This window comes from Hypanus sabinus, chromosome 20 (genome assembly GCF_030144855.1).
Source record: "Hypanus sabinus isolate sHypSab1 chromosome 20, sHypSab1.hap1, whole genome shotgun sequence".
NCBI lineage: Eukaryota > Metazoa > Chordata > Chondrichthyes > Myliobatiformes > Dasyatidae > Hypanus > Hypanus sabinus.
The window spans coordinates 21,082,835-21,105,064 of record NC_082725.1 but is presented as its reverse complement, the minus strand read 5'-3'; the positions used below and the strand labels follow the sequence as shown (position 1 = coordinate 21,105,064).

At 39.7% G+C, this 22,230-nt stretch overlaps 1 protein-coding gene across 1 annotated transcript in view; it reads left to right on the top strand.

Moving 5' to 3' along the window:
- Positions 1-22,230, top strand: part of LOC132378363 (PH domain leucine-rich repeat-containing protein phosphatase 1-like) — a 162,532-nt gene that overhangs the window by 100,482 nt on the left and 39,820 nt on the right. The window contains exons 2-4 of the mRNA XM_059945221.1: positions 1,924-2,114; positions 5,311-5,436; positions 11,389-11,555. Coding sequence (XP_059801204.1) covers positions 1,924-2,114; positions 5,311-5,436; positions 11,389-11,555 — 484 coding nt within the window. The remainder of the gene's footprint in view (positions 1-1,923; positions 2,115-5,310; positions 5,437-11,388; positions 11,556-22,230) is intronic.

The following is a 22,230-nucleotide window of genomic DNA, read 5'->3' as shown; positions in this document are numbered from 1 at the left end:
CATATGTTAGGTTGTGAAAGTGGTCATCATGCTCCTAGTGATGCAGTGGGGAGCTAACTGTGAGCAACAGGGAAGTAATTTTGCTTCGGTGTTAGGCAAACTAGTGAGCTGATCTGGCTGTTATCCAAGTGCAAACTAAGTTCTGGTATTTATGTCCATGACTGCTAGTTGGTGGATCAAAGGGTTTTCCAGTCTTTGTCTGTTTATATAGAGTATTTGGAAATTATATTGTATTTTTTCTTTAAATGTCTGCAAGAAAATGAATCTCATGGTAGTATGTCAAGGTAAGTGAAACTAAGGATCTCCATGTGAGGCTCATTCAGAAAGTAATGAGGCATGGGATCCAAGAAGATCTTGCTTTGTGGATCCCAAATTGGCTTGCCCACAGAAAGGGTGGTAGTAAATGGTTCGTATTCTGCTTGGGGGGGTCAGTGATCAGTGGTGTTCCCCAGGGATCTGTTCTGGGACCCCTCCTCTTTGTGGTTTTTATAAATGACCTGGATGAGGAAGTAGAAGAGTGGGTTAGTAAGTTTGCTGATGACACAAAAGTTGGGGGGTGTTGTGCGTAGTCTGGAGGGTTGTCAGAGGTTACAGCGGGGCATTGATAGATGCAGAACTGGGTTGAGAAGTGGCAGATGGAGTTCAATCCTGGTAAGTGTGAATAGGTTCATCTTGATAAGTCAAACTTGAAGACAGAATATAGTATTAATGGGAAGACTCTAGTCATTGTGGCTGCAAGATCTTCAGGTCTTTGTCTATTAAGCTGTTACACAGGTTGACAGTGTTGTTAAGAAGGTTTACGGTTTGTTGGTCTTCATCACCATGGGATTGAGTTCAAGAGCCCTGAGGTAATGTTATATCTATATAAGACCTTAGTTAGACCCCACCTGGAGTACTGTGTTTAGTTCTGGTCACCTCACTACAGAAAGGTTGTGGATAATATAGAGAGAGTCCAGAGGATATTTACAAGGATGTTGTGTGGATTGGAGAGCATGCCTTATGAGGATAGGCTCAGTGAACTTGGTTTTTCTTCTTGTAGCAACAGAGGATAAGAGGTGACCTGATAGAGGTGTATAAGATGATGAGAGGCTTTGATCGTGTTGACAGCCAGAGGCTTTTTCCCAAGGCTGAAATGGCTAACATGAGGGGGCATAGTTTTAAGGTGCTTGAAAATAGATATAAGGGTAACGTCAAAGGTATGTTTTTCACACAGAGATTTGTGGGTGCGTGAAATACGCTGCCAGCAATGGTTATAGAGGTGGATACAATAGGGTGTTTTAAGAAACTATTAGATAGGTACATGGAGCTTAGAAAAATAGAGGGCTATGTGCTAGGTAAATTCTAGGCATTTTCGAGAGTAGGTTACATTGTTGGCACAACATTGTGGGATGAAGGGCCTGTATTGTACTGTAGATATTTTAAAAATATGGTAATATATACATAATACTTTGATAATAAATTTAGTTTGAACTTTGAGCCCTTAGTGGTAATGAGGACACTTCATAAGAGTTGTGGGCTGAGTCTTCTGCTGGAAATCTGTCTCCTAGAACATTGGGGGAGTCACAACATAGTGTAGCACAGGACCTCTCTCAGCTATCTGTGCTGACAGGTGGTTTTGACGGCTGATTAAAGTCCTGCCTCAAGGTTTACTAGCTGTCAAACCTGTCAATGATATTGAATGTTTGGAAATGTCTTTCGTCTCCTGAATTGATTTGCTACATTTTTCAATTGGTTATTGAAATCACCACACTTAAGTGATATTAGCAAGCTGATCAATCATGAGGTATCACAACTTCCCACTCCCATTCATCCTGTTCTCCCTCTTTTGTTCTGAATTATTTTTATGCCATTTTCAAATTAAATAATAGTTCTTCTTTTTGTTTTACCCAAGCCAAATGGCTCATAGTTTTCTTTGCCTTATAGGAAAACCTTACAATATTGAACACTTAGAGCGAATTCAACTAAGTGGGCTATTCAACGTTCGAAAGGGGAAAATGCAACTTCACAAGTGGACCCGGCGTCAAGTTATCCTGTGTGGTACTTGTTTGATTGTTTCATCTGTGAAAAACAGCCAATCTGGAAAAATGCATGTACTGCCTTTGATTGGTGGAAAGGTACTGTAGCAATACTTGTTAGTTATGGAATATACTATATAATTGACATTTAAATTTTAAAGTAGTTTAAGAAACTTTCTGGAAAAGTATTGCTACCTTCGGAAAAAGTGAAAAATCTAATAATCCTCTGCACTAGTTCTGGTACCCTCTCCCTCACCATCATAACAAGATTAATATAGCCTTTCCAGATGAGGCAAAAATTCACATGCACCTCCAGCTTTTTTTACTGCTTTCTGTGCTCCCAATGTGGATTATGTCAGCAAAACCAAGCGCAGACCAGACAAACAACCATATACAGAATCTTTGGGTTCAGGTGTAACCTGTCCTTTTGTACAGGTCATACTGCAGAAGAGGCCCCAGTGATCCAGGATACATCTCAAAGATGAAAAAGTATTCTAAAGGGAGGATGAAGCAATCGTGGCTGACATAGGAAATCAAAGATAGCATCAAAGCAAAAGAGAGGAGAAATAATATCGCAAAAATTATTGAGAAAGTAGGGAATTAAGAAGCTTTTAAGAACCAACAGAAAGCAACTAAAAGCCGTAAAAAGAAAAAGGATGAAATATGAAGATATGTTGGCCAGTAATATGAAGATATGTTGGCCAGAGTGTCAAAAGTTTTTTTCAGAAATATAAAAAGTAAAGGAGGCAAGAGTGGGATATCAGACCACTGGAAAAGGCTGCTAGAGAGATAGTAATAGGGGACACAGGAATGGTGGACAAAATTAATAAGTATTTCATGTCAGTCTTCACTATGGAAGACACTGGCAGAATGCAGGAAATATGAGCAGAAGTGAGTGTCTTTGCTGTTATTAAGGATAAGGTGCTTGGGAAGCTGAAAAGCGTGAAAGGTAGATATATCAACTGGACCAGATGGACTACACCCCAGGGCTTGAAAGGAGTAGCTAAAGAGATTGTAGAATGTAATGACCTTACAAGTGGCACTAAATTCTGGAATGGTTCCTGAGGACTGGAAAATTGCATATATCAGAAGGGAAGGAGGCAGAAGAAAGGAAATGATAGACCAGTTGGCCTGACCTCAGTGGTTGAAAAGATGTTGGGGTTTATTAGTAAAGATGAGGTTTCAGGATACTTGAAGGCACATGGTAAAATAGGGAAAGTCAGCATGGTTTCCTTTGGGTGAAATCTTATCTGACAAATCTTAGAATTATTTGAGGAAATAATGTTCAAGGACAGTCAGTAAATGTTGTTTCCTTGGAGTTTTAGAAGGCCTCTGACAAGGTGCCACAGATGAGACTGCTTAACAAGATGAGAGCTCATGATATTACAGGAAAGGTACTTGCATAGATAAATGATTGGCTACTGGTAGGAGACAAAGAGTGAGAATAAATAGTTCCTTTTCTGGTTGATTGATCATGATTAGTGGTGTTCCATAAGGGTCAGTGTTGGGACCATTTCTTTACATATTATATGTCGATTTGGATGAAGGAATTGATGGCTTTGTGGCCAAGTTTGAGGATACTGCGAAGATAGGTGGAGGGGCAGATAGTGTTAAGGAAACAGGATGTCTGCAGAAGGACTTAAACAGATTGAGGAAGCAGGAAAGAAGTGGCAGATGCAATATAGTGTCGAGAATTGTATGGTCATGCACTTTGGTAGAAGGAATAAAGGCATGGAATATTTTCTAAAAGGGGAGAAATTTCAAAAATCAGAGGTGCAAAGGGTCTTGGGAGTCCTTGTGCAAGATTCCCTAAAGGTTAACTTGCAGATCAAGTCTGTGGTAAGGAAGGCAAATGCAACATTAGCATTCATTTTGAGAGGACTAGTAAAGCAAGGATGTAAGAAAGTAATGTTGACGCTTTATAAGGCATTAGTCAGAGGTTTGTGTTCTTAGCCGTGGATAAGGTACCTGAACACCAGAGGGTGATAATGTTCTGCCTTTATTTTTGAAGGACTGCAAGTACAACCTAGGAATATATATTGCCAGTTAACCTAAAATCAGTGGTGGAATATTTACTGGAAGGGATTCTGAAGGACGGGATCTTTCTGTATTTGGAAAAGCAAGGACTCATTAGGGATAAACTGAATGACTTTGTGCTTGGGAAATAGTGTCCTATGAATTTGATGCAGTTTTTTGAGGAACTAACTATGAGCACTGACAAGGGCAATGGCTTTGAGATGTTATAATGCTGAACGATTCCTGTAGTTGTCTGCATAACTCTAGCTACAACTTTATCAAGATCTCCAACAAAATCTCAAATAGTGGGTTAGTCCTGAAGGTTAGATAGCATGTGATCCAGGGTGAGATAGCTAATTGGATATAAACACACACAAAATAATGGAGAAACTCAGCAGGTCAGGCAGCATCTATGGAAAGAAGTACAGTTGACGTTTTGGGCCAAAACAGTTTGGCAGCACTGGAGAAAAAAAGCTGAGGATTGATTTGAAAGATGGAGGGAGGGGAGAGAGAAACACCAGGCAAAAGGTAAAACTTCGAGGGGAGAGATGAAACTAAGAGCTAGGAAGTTGGTGAAAGAGACAGAAGGCCATGGAAAAAAGAAGAGTTGGGGGAGGAGCACCAGAGGGGGGCAATGTATGGGGTTGAGTGGGACCAGGTATCAGCCATGATGGAATGGTGGAGCAGACTCGATGGGCTGAATGGCCAGGTTCTGCTCCTATGTCTTATGGTCTTATGGACCTTATATTGGTTTATGAAATCATAGGTAGGATGGATAGTCACAGTGGTTTCCCCAGAATAGGGAAGTCTGAAAATAGAGGGCATAGGTTTAAGATGGGAGGAGAGGTATTTAAATGGTAAGTTTTTCACATAGAGATTGGTGGGTGTAAGGAATTACTGGAAGAAATTTACTTGCAGGGCTAAAGTGAGCAGTGGTACTTAATTTAACTAATTATATCTTTTAAATTGTTTTCTGGGCTTTCTTCTATATTTTAATTTATTTTGAATAAGTGAATACATTTATAATTATAACCTCACCAGATGTCAACTATTAGCAGAGTCGACCACTTGCTTCAGTAAAAGGTCTTGGTTTGTACAATCCTACATTGGCTCTCAGCAGAGGATTGAATCTGGGATCATACTGAAAGGAACTTTGGTCCACTGGCAAGCAGGAGCCAGCCAAAAATCTCAACAGCTGAAGATCTACAACATTTTTTGAATTAGTCAGAGATATATAAAATTTGCCACTTTAAGGAACTGATGTTTCTTTTTTCTATAGGTGGAAGAAGTGAAAAAATACCAGCACTGTTTGGCTTTCAGTTCATCAGGACCACAGGGTCAGTCCTATTACATCAGTTTTGATATTTTCCCAGAATATTTACGTTGGCTACGGCAAGCTTCAAAGGTGAGTCTGTATGTGGGTGTGCATTTAACCCTAGGTGTCAAACCTTGTGTTTCTAATTATTGCTTTTGGCAAGAAAGCAAACATTTCTTATGTGCTGCATGCTGTGATTCAAGATTGGATAGTCATTTAGGCACAGCAGAGCACCATGAGAACAGTTTTTCAAAAGTTGTTTATTTGCTTCTGGCAAATTCCACTGAATTGTTTATTCAGCTCTTTTTTTGTAAAGGATTACTAGAGTTCACTTACCAATTTTGTATTTCAAGGTGTACTCTGTGTTAATTAGCCTGTAATGAAAATAACATTGGAAGGTTTTTTTGTTTAAGTTCAAGTTCATACCTTGATAGGCACAGCCTAAGTACACAGTTAGTAGGCTATAAGAAGAATGAGTTGGGGCATGGGTAGCTGTGAAGCACATAGAGTTTTTAGAGATTAAATGTAAAGTAAAACCAAATTGCAAATGCAATTCTTGGATCTCTCCTTTGGCAGGGAGGGACAAACAAACCAAGTTAAAGCTGACCACTGTCTAGTCATGGTGAATTTATCAGAATCACAAACTTACATAACCTCATGGAAAGTATTATTCACATCCTAGCCTAGAATCCAATCCTGTTTCCCTAGTATTTATATCCAAGTTAATCTTCTTGGATTCCCCATCATCCAACTCAACAACTTCAACCGTTGCTTTTATTCCCAAATCTCTCTGAAGCAGCTTCTTTTCAGTTCTGCATGCTGATTTATCACTCTGCTCATTCAAAGATACCTTCATTTGTATCTTCACTATTTCTGTATTATGTTTACATGGAATGTCTTTAGCTGATTTGACATCACAGCTGAGAGTATAAACATTAACCTCACTCAAACTTGGTCAAAACTTACTTTTTCAATGATGTATTAGGGTACTATCTTTTAATCAACCCCCAGATGATCTTCACTGCACCAGGAGGTTCACTTACAAGAATAAAAAATCAATAATGCATTTCACTGATTGGAAAATCAATAAGGGCGGAGTATAAACTCAAGGTAATATTCAAGCAATGAAGAAAAATGCAAAATTATATTTTTTTTAAAAATAAGGGATGCTTTGTATCAATGGAAGATGGGAGAAGAGAGAATGAGCAGAGTAGAAAGGGTCTTTACCTGATTTCCTGGCTAGTGGGAAGTGTAGACAGAGTTAATGAAGGTTGAGCCAGTTTTGTGATAGATTGGGCCATGCCCACAACACTGTGCAATTTTTTGCTGCCTTCGAGCCAAATGGTAATTAAGCTAAAATGCATCTGTATTTAATGTTTTCTATAGTGCATCTATAAAAATGGAAGAGTGTCAACTAGGCATGACATATTTTCTTAGTTGTCTTCTGATGAAGTAGATGTGTTGGTGAGCTTCTTGGCCATAGAGTCTACATGGTTGAACTAGGATAAGTTGTTGGTGATATTTACCTCAAGGAGCTTGAAGCTTCAAACCATCTCCACTTCATCACCATTAATACATAAGGAGATACACTCCACCCTCCTTTTGAAGTCTATCATCAGCTCTTGTTTTGCTGACATTGAGGGAAAAGTTGTTAACTTGACACCAGGTTATCTGGCTCTCTTATTCCTTCCTGTACACCATGTTGTCTGCATTCGAAATCTGGCCCACATGGAGTTAAGATCAGAATCACATTCATGAGAGTATAGAGCATAAATTAAGGGATGGGGGACTCAGCCTTGTGGGTTACTCCTTTTTAAAGTAATCATGGTGGAGGTGTTGCAGGCTTTCTTCACTGACTGTGGTCAGAAAGTCAATGATCTAGTTGCAGGTGGATGTGCTAGGTCCTAGCTCCATGAGATGGCAAATAAGTTTGTTTGGAATTATTGTACAGAAGGGATATTAAGACCAAAAGGATAACTGTGTAGACAATAGGTCCCCTTACGGATCAGTGTGATCATATATATCTTATGATCATATGTGATCTTATGGATAGGGGAATCAAGGGATATGGGGACAAGGCAGGAACCGGGTATTGATAGTAAATGATCAGCCATGATCTCAAAATGGCGGTGCAGGCTCGAAGGGCCGAATGGTCTACTTCTGCACCTATTGTCTATATGGAGAGCAGTATGAGATGGGAAAGGACTTAATATTTTTCATCTGTATCTATTTCACTATGGGATAGGTCATGGAATGTAGGAAGCTCAGAGAAGAGAATAGTGAACTCCTGAAGCATCCACTTACAAAAGGGGAGGTGTGTTGGTCTTAAGAAACGTAATGATTGATGAATCACCAGGGCTTGACCAAGTGCCAAGTGTTTCCGAAGACATTATGTGAAAGTAGGGAGGAAATTTCTTTCCTCTATAGCTATCTTCCCTTGCCATGGATGTAATGCCAGCAGGCTGGAAGGTGGCTAATACTGTGCCTTAATTAATGAAGGACTGCAAAGATAAGCTGAGGAACTATAGGCTGACGAACCTAACTGTTACTGAAATTTCTGGAGGGGATTCTGAGTGATGGGATCTATCTGCATTGAGAGAAGCTTAAATATTTTTAAGGATAATCAGCATGGCTTTGTATCCAGGAAACCATGATTCTCAACTTTGAATGTTTTTGATCAACATTTTTGATGGAACGTTTTGGTGGTTGCCAGGAGTAGTTGTGGAAAGCGATTTTCTTGTGCATTAAAAAGAGAGTTCAGTGTGGGGACAGGGCAGGAGCATTGGACAAGTTGGACAGCTCTTGCAATTAGCTGGTACATAAAACACCAGTGACCTTCTGTGTTGTAACCATTCTGTTATTCTGTGATTGGACTACAGTTCAGCATTCAATACCATAATTCCATCCAGGCTCAACAGGAAGCTCAGAGACCTCGGCCTTGACCCTGCCTTGTGCAGCTGGATCCTGGATTTCCTGTCAGATTGCCAGCAGGTGGTAAGAGTGGGCTCACTCACCTCCACCCCTCTGACTCTCAACACAGGAGCCCCTCTGGGCTGTGTATTCAGTCCCCTCCTTGACTCATTGTACATCCATTACTGTGTTGCCACCCACAGCTCCAATCTGCTAATTAAATTTGCTGACCACACTATATTGATTGGCCTAATCTCAAACAATAATGAGGTAGCCTACAGGGAAAAAGTCATCTCTCTGACACAGTGGTGTCAAGAAAACAACCTCTCCCTCAATGTTGCAAAAACAAAGGAGCTGGTTGTGGATTACAGGAAGAATGGAGATGGGCTAACCCCAGTTGACATCAGTGGATCTGAGGTTAAGAGCTCCTCAACATCCACAATACCGAGGACCTCACGTGGTCTGTACACACCAGCTGTGTGATGAAAAAGGCACAACAGCACCTATTTCACCTCAGATGGTTGAGTTTGGTATAGGCCCCCAAATCCTAAGAACTTTCTACAGGGGCACAATTGAGAGCATCCTGACTGGCTGCATCACTGCCTGGTACGGGAACTCTACCCCACTTAATCGCAGGATTCTGCAGAGTGGTGTGGACAGCCCAGTGCATCTGTAGTTGTGAACTTCCCATGACACAGGACATTTACAAAGACAGTGCAAAAAAAGGGCCCATAGGATCATTGGGGACCCGAGTCACCCCAACCACAATCTATTACAGCTGCTACCATCTGGGAAAAAATGGTCCTGCAGCATGAAAGCCAGGACCAACAGGTTCCAGGACAGCTTCTTCCACCAGGTCATCAGACTGATTAACTCAGGCTGATTTGCGGGTATTGTATGTTACACTGACTGTTCTATTTGTTATAAATTATTATAAATTACTATGACTGCATATTGCACATTTAGACGGACAAATAACATAAAGATTTTTACTCTTGTATGTGAAGGATGTAAGAAATAAAGTCAATTCAATTCAGCTGGATTTTTTTTAATTGCATTGCATATATATTTGATAAGAAGAATATGGTGAGGAAAGGCAGGACGGGATTAGCATAATTACCAACAGCTGATGAAGTGACACTGGAATGGGCAATGATATGATCTCTGTGCAGTAAATGTTTTAGTGATGATGTTTGCCTCCAACTTTGTTCTGTTGATAACACCATAATATAAATAGTTTCATTGGCAATACAGAATAATTTGAGTTGTGAACTGTTGTCAATATTCTGTTTATTTAATAGTTTTCTCTTGCCAATGCCTCTTCTCCATCTTTACACCGTCTTAAACACCACAGTCTGCTATAGTAGGGCACAGGGCATCAAGGGGAAAACAAAACATACGGCACAGCCACAATAAGATTTCAACCTCACAATTGTTTACTTGTCCAGAAATTTGAAAGTTTTTTAAATGATGAGAACTGATGGATCCCAGAGTATTTGGATTTTTATTTGGTTTCCACCTTCCATATGTGTCCACAGTAACATTCTCTCAATATTAAATAATTCCATGCTAAACTTTTTTTCAGACTTGTTTATATTGTCATAACATTATCTCATGTTATTGTTATGGCAATACAAGCAAGTCTTAAAAAATATCTCTTTTGTCTTTTGGTAACAGAGCTTTTTTGAGTAGGGGCAGAGAAAGAAAAATATCTTCAATGTGCCATCAAGATTTCAGTAAAACAAAGCATTGAATGGAATGCAAATAATCCTGATAAAATGTGTATATACTTAGATGGGCATCCAACTTAACTTTGGTATCAATAAGATTGAAAGAGTGCAGAGAAAATTTACAAGATTGTTGCCAGGACTTGAGACCTGTGTTATAGGGAAAGGTTGAATTAGTTTGGACTTTATTTTCTGGAGCATAGGAGAGTGAGGGGAGTTTGAAAGAAGTATACAAAACGATGAAGGATGTGGATAGGTAAATACTAGCAGGCTCTTTCCACTGAGTATAGGTGAGACTAGACTTAGATATTAAGAGGGAAGGGTGAAATGTTTAAGGGGAATATGAGGGGGAGCTTTATTACTCTGAGGATGGTGAGAACTGTCAGCAGAAGTGGTGGATGTGAGATAGAGTTCAACATTTAGGAGAAGTTTGAATGATGGTACAGATTGATGGGATTAGGCTGCATAATATTTTGGCACAAACTAGATGAGCCAAAGGGCCTGTTTCTGTGCTGTAGGGTTCTGTGATTCTGAATCTGTGTTAAATTATCCAAATGGCAGTTTTCATTTTTTATCCACTGCCAGGTCTTCTACTATTGCTGCATTAATCCATTAAAACTCAACTGAACTCGAGGCTGAGCAGAGTTGCTTGCATTCTCACTCACGTGTACTTTTAGCATAGATAATGTGTTGGGCCAGAAATCACGTCTGGCCTTACAACACTGTCTCCTTACCTTGCTCTAGAGCCGGTTTTTATGCCCAAAACTTAAATGCATATTTGTTCTGCTTTGGATTTAAAGTGAGGGCAAAAGGCACACAGGATTTAAGGAAGAACTTTTCTACAAAGACAGTGGAAATAATTTTGAACTTATTATTTGTTAGTCTGGTAGAAATAAAAGCTATTTGGAAAGCCATTTGAGAGAAAATACTTAATCAGACATAGGAAAAATGTTGGGGGAGGGGCTAGAATAAAGTGGTTTACATTAGAAATCAACATGAACCTAATATTCTCCTTCGATAATATAATCACTGTGATTTTTACAATGAATAGTTCATATAGTTGTTTGATTTTTGATTGTTATGCATGAGTACTCTGTATGTTTATGAAATGCATTATGCTCAGGTTATTTGACAAGTGCCGTATGAAGTTAACATCCTCTTTTTTTTTATTTCAGCCGATAATATTATGCCTTTGTTAGAAAAGTCTCACAGCTCATCCATTTGAAGGTTTTCCTACAGCATTTGATTTCAGAAGATGCAAATGTTTCACGAAAATCTTCAGTTGGGACAATTCTTAACTTTGCTGTAGAACAGATTTTCTGCTGCCATGCATTCCTTAGCTCCTCTAATTGAATCAGTGAAATGGGCTTTCCAAAATGAGAAACGTTTTTGCTTGTTCTTTCAGATTGTGTCCCAGCGAATTAGTTCAGTTGATTTATCGTGTTGCAGCTTGGAAACTCTCCCAAGTAACCTCTTCTATAGCCAGGACCTTACTCATTTGAACCTTAAGCAGAATATTCTCAAGCAGAATCCAGAGCCTGGAGCACATGGAGGACTGAGTGACCTTCAGAGGTAACTATTTTTATTTTCAATATCTGGTCTTATTTTCTTTTTAAGTATTTATTCAAAAGATATGGACTTTATACGCTGAGCTGGCATTTAGTTGCATCATACCTAGTTGCCCTGAATGGTAGTGATGAACTGCCTTCACGAATTGCTGCTGTCCTAAAGGTGTTGGGGGAGAGTTCCAGGATTAGACTGAGCAATGATGAAGGAACTACGATATTTTCAAGTCAGGATAATATGTGAGTTGGAGGGCAATTTCCAGACAGTGATATCCCCATGCTTTTGATGCCATCATCCCAGTATTAGTCTAAGTGAAATTCTAAATATTGTACCTCAATAGGATGAAATATTTGGGTGGAATGCATTTAGTTCCAAATACACCCATCAATCTTTATAACAGGTTGTATACTTAAGCATTTGCATGACATCCTATTTAAAACATTCTTAACTTTGCTCTTGAACAGATTTTCCTTAGCTTCTTCAGTGAATGTCCTGTTATTTTGACCTGTGCCTTATGCAGCTATTGAAAAACAACAATACCTGCAGATAGATCACTTAGAAGCTTCCAACATCCAATGAAATGTGTCGTTCATAAGTTATTTTAATATGACAATTTTCACTCACATTATACATTAAAAAGTTAAGTCAGAGGTCACACATTGAATAGAGTCCTGTGATTAAGTTATGGTTGTGACTGACTTTGTGCTCATCACATAGAATCTCTATTCTACTGTACATCTGGATGACTTTGGCTCTTTCCCTTTGCAAGTGAATTTTGTTCATGACGTAGCCTTAACAGATTGGTTTAGGTGCAATTGGGGAGGGAAAGGATATTTGTTTTATCTTGCCATTTTAATGGGTAAGACTCAAACATTTTCTGATTGGGGTAACTTTAATTTTCTTTTCTCTCAAAAGTATTTTATTCCTCTGAATTTTACCATTCATTCATCTGGATCTGTGGTGTTCACTGTTTATTTCAGTTTGGCGCTCTCCAGCCTGATTGATTTTGTTTTTAGGTCCTTATTAGAAAATCATGACTTAAGCACATAGATGCTGTTATAAAGAAGAGGTGCCAGTACCTCTACTTTCTTAGAAGCTTGAGGAGTTTTGGTATGTCACCAAATACTCCAATAAAACCTCTATAGATACGCTGTAGAAAAGTATCCTTACTCTTTGCATCATAGTCTGGTATGGCAATTCCTGCACATTAGAACATAAGAGGCTGCAAATGATAATGGACCCAACTCAATCTATCCCAGGCATAACCCTCTCCACTTCTAAGAGCATCCACGGGAGCTACTGCTACAAATCTACCATCAAGGATTCCCACCGCCTGAATCCTGTCCTCTTTCTGCTTTTGTCAAACTGAAGGTACATAAACCCAAAGTACAATACCACCAGGTTCTGGAACAACTGCTGTCCTACAGCCATAAGGTTCTTGGTCCAATCTGCACAACCCTTAATCTACCTCAGCAACGAAACACTGTAGACCATCTTATGAACCTCTGATAACTTGTTACTGATAATGCTTTATTTTCCATGCACTACTATATCATTTTGCAGTCTATTTTTCACTGATAAACTTTATGTATATTTTATATTCTGCGCATTATCTAAATCTATGTGTCTGTGATGCTGCTGCAGGCAGGTTTTATATTGTACCTCTACCTCACTAAACTTACACAATATTCAGTAAACTAAACTTGATTGAGAAGCATTTTAGAACATCCTGAACTGTATACAGTATATTCAACTTTTTTTCTTTAATTATACTATTCGAAAGTTCTATTTTCGTCAGACATCTATCCAAGTGCCCTTCTTTATGTTCTATCCTTATAAGCATTTAGACTCTCCTGCTGCTGATATAACATCTTCTCAGCATTTGCCAAGTGAACTAAAAATCTGAGTTTGCTCACCCATTTTTATGTACTTCTTTTGTCTGATTTGGACCACTATTTTAGACATTAAAAATTGATGAGTTTTTATGGCACATTCTTTTATTTTGTTTAAGATTTCCATTTAGTTTTTTACTTATATTTAAATTTCATGTTCTGGTACAATTTTTTAAAAAGCTCACAGGTCAGATATTTAAATATTAGGCATTGCCATTGATTTGACCGGATAAAACAATCTGTTGTGTTTTTGGTCTTGTGAACTCTCTGGATGGTTGTGATTTTGAAGTTTAGAAATGTTAATTATATTTTTTTGCTTGTCTTCTTCACAGTAGTTATATATATTTTAGAAAGTTGTTTTGCTCTTTCTGTGATTTTGATACAGTTTCCTATGTTCCTTGAGTTGGGTTAAGGTACTTCATGCCATTCCGCTGTCAAATGAAGATGTGCTCCAGTAAATTGAGTTTTTTGAGGAGGTGGTGAAGGTGATTGATGGTAGGGCAGTGGGTGTTGTACACACAGGTTTCAATGAAGCTTTTGACAATGCCTTTCATGATAGGCTGATCCAGAAGATTAAGGTAAGGCACATGCAAAATTAAATTGGCCATTGTAGACAGAGAGCAGAAGGGTGTTATTCTGACAGGATGTCTGTAACCAATAGTATTTTGCAGGGATCAGTGTTGGGATGTCTGCTCTTTATAATATGCAGTACCTATAAAACATATTTTTCTTCTTGGAAGTTTTCATGTTTAATTGTTTGACAACATTGAATCACAGTGGATTTAATTTGGCTTTATTGATACTGATCAACAGAAAAAGTCTCTTTCATGTGAAAGTGAAAAACGATTTTTACAAGTGATCAAAATTAATTACAAATATAAAATGCAAAATAATTGTATAAGTATTCAACCCCTCCCCCTTTAATATGACACACCAAATTATCACTGGTACAGCCAGTTGGTTTTAGAAGTCACATAATTAGTTAAATGGAGATCTGTTTTTGGAGGCCTGTGTGCAGGCAAGGTGTTTCAACTGATTGTAGTAAAAATCCACCTGTATCTGGAACATCCAACTGCTGGTGAGTCAGTATCCTGTAAAAGCTACACCATGAATACAAAAGGATACTCCAAGTAACTCCACAAAAAACTTACTGAAAAGCACAAGTCAGGAGATGGATACGTAAACATTTCCAAGTCACTGAATACCCCTTGGCATCTAGTAAATTCACTCATCAAGAAATGGAAAGAATATGTACCTTGAGCAGGCTGTCCTCAAAAACTGAATGACCATGCAAGAAGGGGGCTAGTGAGAGAGGCCACTAAGAGACCTATGACAATTCTGAATGAGTTTCAAGCTTCAGTGGGAGAGGCTACGCATATAACAACTGTTGCCCAGATTCTTCAATAGTCACAGCTCTATGACAGAATGGCAAAGAGAAAGCCACTTTTGGGAAAAACGCATAAGAAATCTCACCTAGAGCTTGCCAGAATACATGTGAGACACTCTGAAGTCAGCTGGAAGAAGGTTCTATGGTCTGATGAAACCAAAATTTAGCTTTTTGGCCATCAAACTAAATGCTATGTTTGGTGTAGACCAAACACCACACATCATCAAAAACACACCATCGCTACTGTGAAGCATGGTGGTGGCTGCATCATGCTATGGGGATGCTTCACTGCAGCAGACACTTGAAGGCTTGTGAAGGTAGAAGGTAAAGTGAATGGAGCAAAATACAGGGAAATTCTGGAGGAAAACCTGATGCAGTTTGCAAGAGAACTGCCACTTGAGAGAAGATTTGTTCTTCAGCAAGACAATGACCCCAAGCATAAAGCCAAAGCTACACATGAATGGCTTAAAAACAACAGAGTTAATATCCTGGAGTGGCCATGTCAGAGTCCAGATCTCAATCCAATTGAGAATTTGTCACTGGACTTAAAACAGGCTGTTCACTCAGGATCCCAATGCAATCTGACGGAGTTTGAGCAGTTTTATAAAGAAGAATGGGGGAAAAAAATGCAGTGTACAGATGTGCAAAGCTGATAAAGACCTATCCACACAGACTGAAGGCTGTAACTGCTGCCAAAGGTGCTTCTAGTAAATACTGACCTGAAGTGGTGAATAGTTGTACAATCAATTATTTTGTATTTTATATTTGCAATTAATTTAGATCACTTTGTAGAGATTTATTTTCACTTTGACATGGAAAGAGTTTTTTGATCAGTGTCAAAAAAGTCAAATTAAATCCACTGTGATTCAATATTGTAAAACAATAAAACTTGAAAACTTCCCAGGGAGGTGAATATTTTTATAAGCACTATAAACAGCTTGAACACAAATGCAGTTAATCTGATTAGTAAGTTAGCTAATAGGTGGTGAGGAAGGTTGTCAAAGGACTTAACATGAGAGAGACCAGTTGGAAATGTGGATACTGAAATGAATCTGGACAAGTGTAAGATATTGCGCTTTAGGAGGTTAATTTAAGAGAAAAGGATACAGTAAGACATAGGAGCCTTAAGAGAATTGATGTACAGAAGGATCTTGTTGAAAGTGGCAACTCAAGTAGACAGTGTGGTAAAGCCTGCAGATTGCTTTTTCACTGGTTGGAATGTTGAGTATAAAAGTCAGAAAGTCATCTTGTCGCTCTGTAAAACTTTGGTTAGACCAGATTTGAACTATTGTGTGCAATTCTGGTTGTTGTATTATAGGGAAGTGCAAAGACTTCAAAGAGAAAGAATTTCACCAGGATGCTGTTTTGAGTTAAGTTTTGTGCACATGAAATGGTAGGTGCCTGAAATGCACTACCAAGGGAAGTAATGGTAACAGATACAATCTGTTTAGACAGGAATGCGAACAGGCAAGTAACGTAGAGCACAAACAAACAGATAGGATTAGATTAGATTAGATTGGTTGGCAAAGACATCATGAGCCAAAGAACCTGTTCCTGTGGTGTACTGTCCAATAAATATATGGATGTCTCTGCATTAGCATTGTGGACGTCAAGGGCCTCATTTTCACTGTTCTACATGGTGTAGAGAGATTAATTTGCTTTGTAGTGTTCCATGGGTCAAGGGAAGAGAAAAATTGCCCTGTCCACCGTTACTGAAGACCTTGTATTGAGAGACTTAAGTGAAAATTGATAATTATAACTTTTTTCTCTACATCAGTGCTATTTCTGAATGTTTCTTTCACACCTCAAACAGGCAGAACAGTTTCATCTACTGTGAAATATTTAAGAGTAAACTTTTATAAAAATTCCTTGCATTCACACTTAAGTGTTGTAAAATCACATCACTCTTCTGTGGAGAAGTTCATTTGAAATGACATTGATGTATTTATTTTTGATATTCTACTAAATATTACTGTGTTCAGAAACCTCAATGATTACAATCAGCACAATATGGAAACTGATTGAAAGCAAATGCAGTGTAGTTTTGATTGTAACACACATGAAATGCTGGAGGAACTCAGCAGGTCAAGAAGATCTGTAGACAGAAATGAACAATCAAAGTTTTGGGCCAAGACCCTTCATCAAGACTGGAAAGGATAAAGGTAGAAGCCAGAATAAAAAGGAGGGGGAGTGGGAGGAGCACAAGCTTGTTGGGTCTAGGTGAAAGGGGGAGTTAGTTGGATGGTGGGGGAGGGTGCTGAAAGGGAATCATGTGATAAGATAGGAAGGATGGTGCATGACTTGCTGAATTTTTCCAGCGTTTTGTGTGTGTTGCTCAAGATTTGCAGTGTCTGCAGAATCTCTTGTGACTTAGATTTAGTTGTGCTGTACATCTTTTCAAGGTTTTCTACAAGGACTTGTTTTTTTAATGGAATACATGTTTTCTGGAAACTTTTTCCAATTCTATAATTAGAAGGACTCATTTCTTTAAATAAAAAACACTAAATGCTATTTTAGACGAGAAAATTTGCCCATGCTAAAAATCAAAGTAAGTCACTTAAAATGTTATTCTACAATCTCTGAATGATATCACAGTCCTTCATCCAGACAGATTAGATGAATGATTGTACTCTCCATATGAAACAATAAGAAACAAATTGCAATTATTTTAAATACTACAGTTAATGTGATGAAAGAGGTAATTAAGTTGTTTCAACAGGAGCGGTTTCAGTCAAAATTTAATATAGAGCCATAAATAATGTATATATATTGTACCAGTGACCAAGACGTTGATCAAAGATGTTGGACTTCAAGATGTGTATTTACTGACTGAATAATAATACCTTCTGTACTCGTGCATTAGATTGAGAACTCATTTGAAGACATCTATTGTAATTTCAGGGACATACGTTCTTTAGAGTTCAAAGTTTAAATTTATTATCAAAGTATATATGTGACACCATATACGACCCTGAGATTCATTTTCTTGAAGTCATACTCAATAAATCTAATAACCATAATAAATTCAGATAGATAGAGTTAGATAGATATTTTATTGATTCCAAAGGAAATTACATTGTCGCAATAACATTGTAAGTCCACAGATATACAAATATTAGAAAATTAACAGGAGTTAATTAACAGTCTAACAGGAGGGGGTCATCACTTCCACGGCAATCGGTTGTCTCATTATAGAGCCTAATAACCACGGGGAAGAATGACCTCATATAGCGCTCTTTGGAAAAGCGCAGTTGTATTAGTCTATTACTAAAAGTACTCCTCTGTTCAGCCAAGGAGGCATGCAGAGGGTGTCCAGAATTGACAGGATTTTCTGTAGAGTCCTTTGTTATACTAAAGACTACAGTGTGTCTATTTTGACTCCTCTAACAAAGCCAACCTTTCTAATCAGGTTATTGACCCCGTTGGCGTCACCCATGTTGATGCCATTGCCCCAGCACACCACTGCATAGAAGATTGTACTGGTGACAACAGACTGGTAGAACATGTAAAGGAGAGGCCTGCGAACTCCAAAGGATCTCAGTCTCATCGGGAAGTAGAGGCAACTCTGGCCCTTTTTGTACACAACCTCTGTGTTGGTGTTCCACTCAAGTCCGTCATCAAGGTGCACCCCCCAGGTACTTGTAGGTCCTCACCACATCCACATCATCACCATCAATAGTAACAGAGCAGTGCAGGCTTAGTCTTCCTAAAGTCGATCACCATCACCTTTGTCTTATTGATGTTGAGCTGCAGATGATTCAACTTGCACCATTTGACAAAGTCCTCCACAAGGGCCCTGTATTCATCCTCCCATCCTCCCTTTATACACCCAGCTATTGCTAAGTCATCAGAGAATTTCTGCAGATGACATTACTCAGCATTGTATTTAAAGTCCAAGGTATACAGAGTAAACAGGAAGGGAGACAATACGGTCCCTGTGGGGCCCCAGTGTTGCTTATACCCATGTCTGACACACAGCTCTGAAGCCGCACAAACTGCAGTCTGCCAGTCAGATAGTCCATTATCCAGGTTACAATGGAAGTGCCAACCTGCATTGAATGGAGCTTTTCCCCCAGTGAGGGCTGTATGGTATTAAAGGCACTTGAGAAATCAAAAAACATGATCTTGACAGTGTTGACCTGCTTATCCAAATGGGAGCAGGCTCTGTTCATCAGGTAGCTGAGAGTATCATCGACTTTAATGTGCATCTGGTAGGCAAACTGCAGGGGATTGAGGGATGATCTGACCAGGGATCTGAGCGAGTACAAGCCTTTCTAGGGTCTTCTTGATGTGTGAGGTTAGGGCCACTGGACTTTTCATTGGCCCTTCTTGGGCTCTGGACCACACATGATGTTTTGCACACAGTCAGGGGGCCCTTTCCAGGCTGAGACTCAGATTGAAAATACGCAGGGTAACTCGCATAGCTGCTCAGTACACTCCTTCGGGATTTTGTGGTTCACACCATCTGGTCCCAATGCTTTGCCATGTCTGAGTTTCCCCAGAGCCCTTCTCACCTGCTCAGTAGTGAAGATGAGGCGAAGATGACCAGGAAGGTGGGAGCTGGCGGAGGTGAAGTTCAGGACGGTAATAGCTGGTATGTGGAGGTGTGGATGGTTGGTGCGGGACAAGGAGGGGTTGTAGACAGTGGTATCCTGTAATGTCCATCTATATGTTGAACTGGAGGAGGGGAGGCATTGTGTGCCTCAGCACCTGGGTAAGTGTCCTGAGGGGGTGTGAACAGGAGGCCAATTGCCAAACCTATTGAAGAATTGATTTAACTTATTAGCCCATTCACAGTTACATTCTGAGGCTCTACAGCAAGGCTGGTTGAAGTCAGTGATGTACATTGATTGGTCTAATCTCAAACAATAATGAAGTGGCCTACAGGGAAGAAGTAGTCTCTCTGTCACAGCGGTGTCAAGACAACCTCTCCCTCAATGTTGCAAAATCAAAGGAGCTGGTTGTGGATTACAGGAAGAATGGAAATGGGCTAACCCCAGTTGATATCAATGGATCTGAGGTTAAGAGCTCCTCAGCATCCACAATACCGAGGACCTCACGTGGTCTGTGCACACCAGCTGTGTGGTGAAAAAAGCACAATAGCGCCTATTTCACCTAGACAGTTGAAGTTTGGTATGGGCCCCCAAATCCTAAGAGCTTTCTACAGGGGCATAATTGAGAGCATCCTGACTGGCTACATCACTGCCTGGTATGGGAACTGTACTTCCCATGATACAGGACACTTACAAAGACAGGTGTGAAGAAAGGGCCTTTAGGGTCATTGGAGACCCAAGTCACCCCAACCACAATCTATTACAGTTGTATTTATTATAAATTACAATGATTGCTTATTGCACATTTAGATGGAGACGTAACAAAGATTTTAACTCCTCGTGTACGTGAAGGATGTAAGAAATAAAGTCAATTCAAATTCATGCCTGTTCACAGTGTGCTACTCTGCCCAAGCTTGTCCTCCAGCTCGCTTCTGTAGTATTCTTTAGCTACCTTGATCTTCTCCTTTAGCTCCTTATGCACATGTGTCAGTTCCTACCTGGACTTCCAGAAAGCTTTTGATAAAGTCCCACATAGGAAATTAGTGGGCAAAATTAGGGCACATGGTATTGGGGGCAGAGTACTGACATGGATTGAAACTTGGCTGGCTGACAGGAAACAAAGAGTAGTGATTAACGGGTCCCTTTCGGAATGGCAGGCTGTGACCAGTGGGGTACCGCAAGGTTCAGTGCTGGGACAGCAGATGTTTACAATATACATTAATGATTTAGATGAAGGGATTAAAAGTAACATTAGCAAATTTGCTGATGGCACAAAGCTGGGTGGCAGCGTGAAATGTCAGGAGGATGTTATGAGAATGCAGGGTGACTTGGACAGGTGGGGTGAGTGGGCAAATGTATGGCAGATGCAGTTTAATGTGGATAAATGTGAGGTTATCCACTTTGGTGGCAAGAACAGGAAGGCAGATTACTATCTAAATGGAGTCAAGTTAGGAAAAGGGGAAATACAATGAGATCTAGGTGTTCTTGTACATCAGTCAATGAAAGCAAGCATGTAGGTACAGCAGGCAGTGAAGAAAGCTAATGGCATGCTGGCTTTTATAACAAGAGGAATTGAGTATAGGAGTAAAGAAGTCCTTCTGCAGCTGTACAGGGCCCTGGTGAGACCCCACCTGGAGTATTGTGTGCAGTTTTGGTCTCCAAATTTGAGGAAGGACATTCTTGCTATTGAGGGAGTACAGCGTAGGTTCACAAGGTTAATTCCACGAATGGCAGGACTGTCATATGTTGAAAGATTGGAGCGACTGGGCTTGTATACACTGGAATTTAGAAGGATGAGAGGGGATCTGATTGAAACATATAAGATTATTAAGGGATTGGACACACTGGAGGCTGGAAGCATGATCCCGCTGATGGGTGAATCCAGAACTAGAGGCCACAGTTTAAGAATAAGGGGTAGGCCATTTAGAACAGAGAAGTGGAAAAACTTTTGCCACCCAGAGAGTGGTGGATATGTGGAATGCTCTGCCCCAGAAGGCAGTGGAGGCCAAGTCTCTGGATGCATTCAAGAGAGAGTTAGATAGAGCTCTTATAGATAGCGGGGTCAAGGGATATGGGGAGAAGGCAGGAACGGGGTACTGATTGTGTATGATCAGCCATGATCACAGTGAATGGTGGTGCTGGCTAGAAGGGCCGAATGGCCTACTCCTGCACCTACTGTCTATTGTCTATTTCTGAAGGTTCTCTTTTTGTGATTGAGAAGAGTCTTTAGATCACTGGTGACCCATGGTTTGTTTTTAGGGAAGCAGCGAACAGTCCTTGATGGTATTACAGTGTCCACACTGAAGCTGATTTAGTTAGTGATGCAATCAGTAAGTCCATTAATGTCCTCCCCATATGGTTCACATGGCACATTCCAGTCAGTACAGTAAACTCAAAGCACCCCTTCAAGGCTTCGAAGGCCTCTGAAGACCATTTCTTTACCATCTTGTGGTCAATGAAAGACCGCACTTTGTTTTAGCATCATTTTTGTTTTAACCAGCCACTTCATTGATGAGAGAGATCCCTGTTCTCTGGCACAATGTAGGTTTGCTTTAGGGCTCCATAGTTTTGATCCATTTTTCCACAGTGTTGCATGAGGTTTATTGGTTCTATGCAGTTGTTCGGTTATAGTTATTTGTTTTCTGTTAATGGCTTCAGCCTTCACAGACTATAACTGATCAAGCTGTGTTGCAATCAGACAACCCATGAGGAAGTCAGGGGTGAATACATATCTTTCCTAGATGAAAAGTAGTTGAATAGCTTTATGGTGATTTATATAATTGAAAAATTCTGCTGCCATTTTTAAAATCCCTGTCAGGGAGATCTTAATCTTACTTTCCCTACATGTA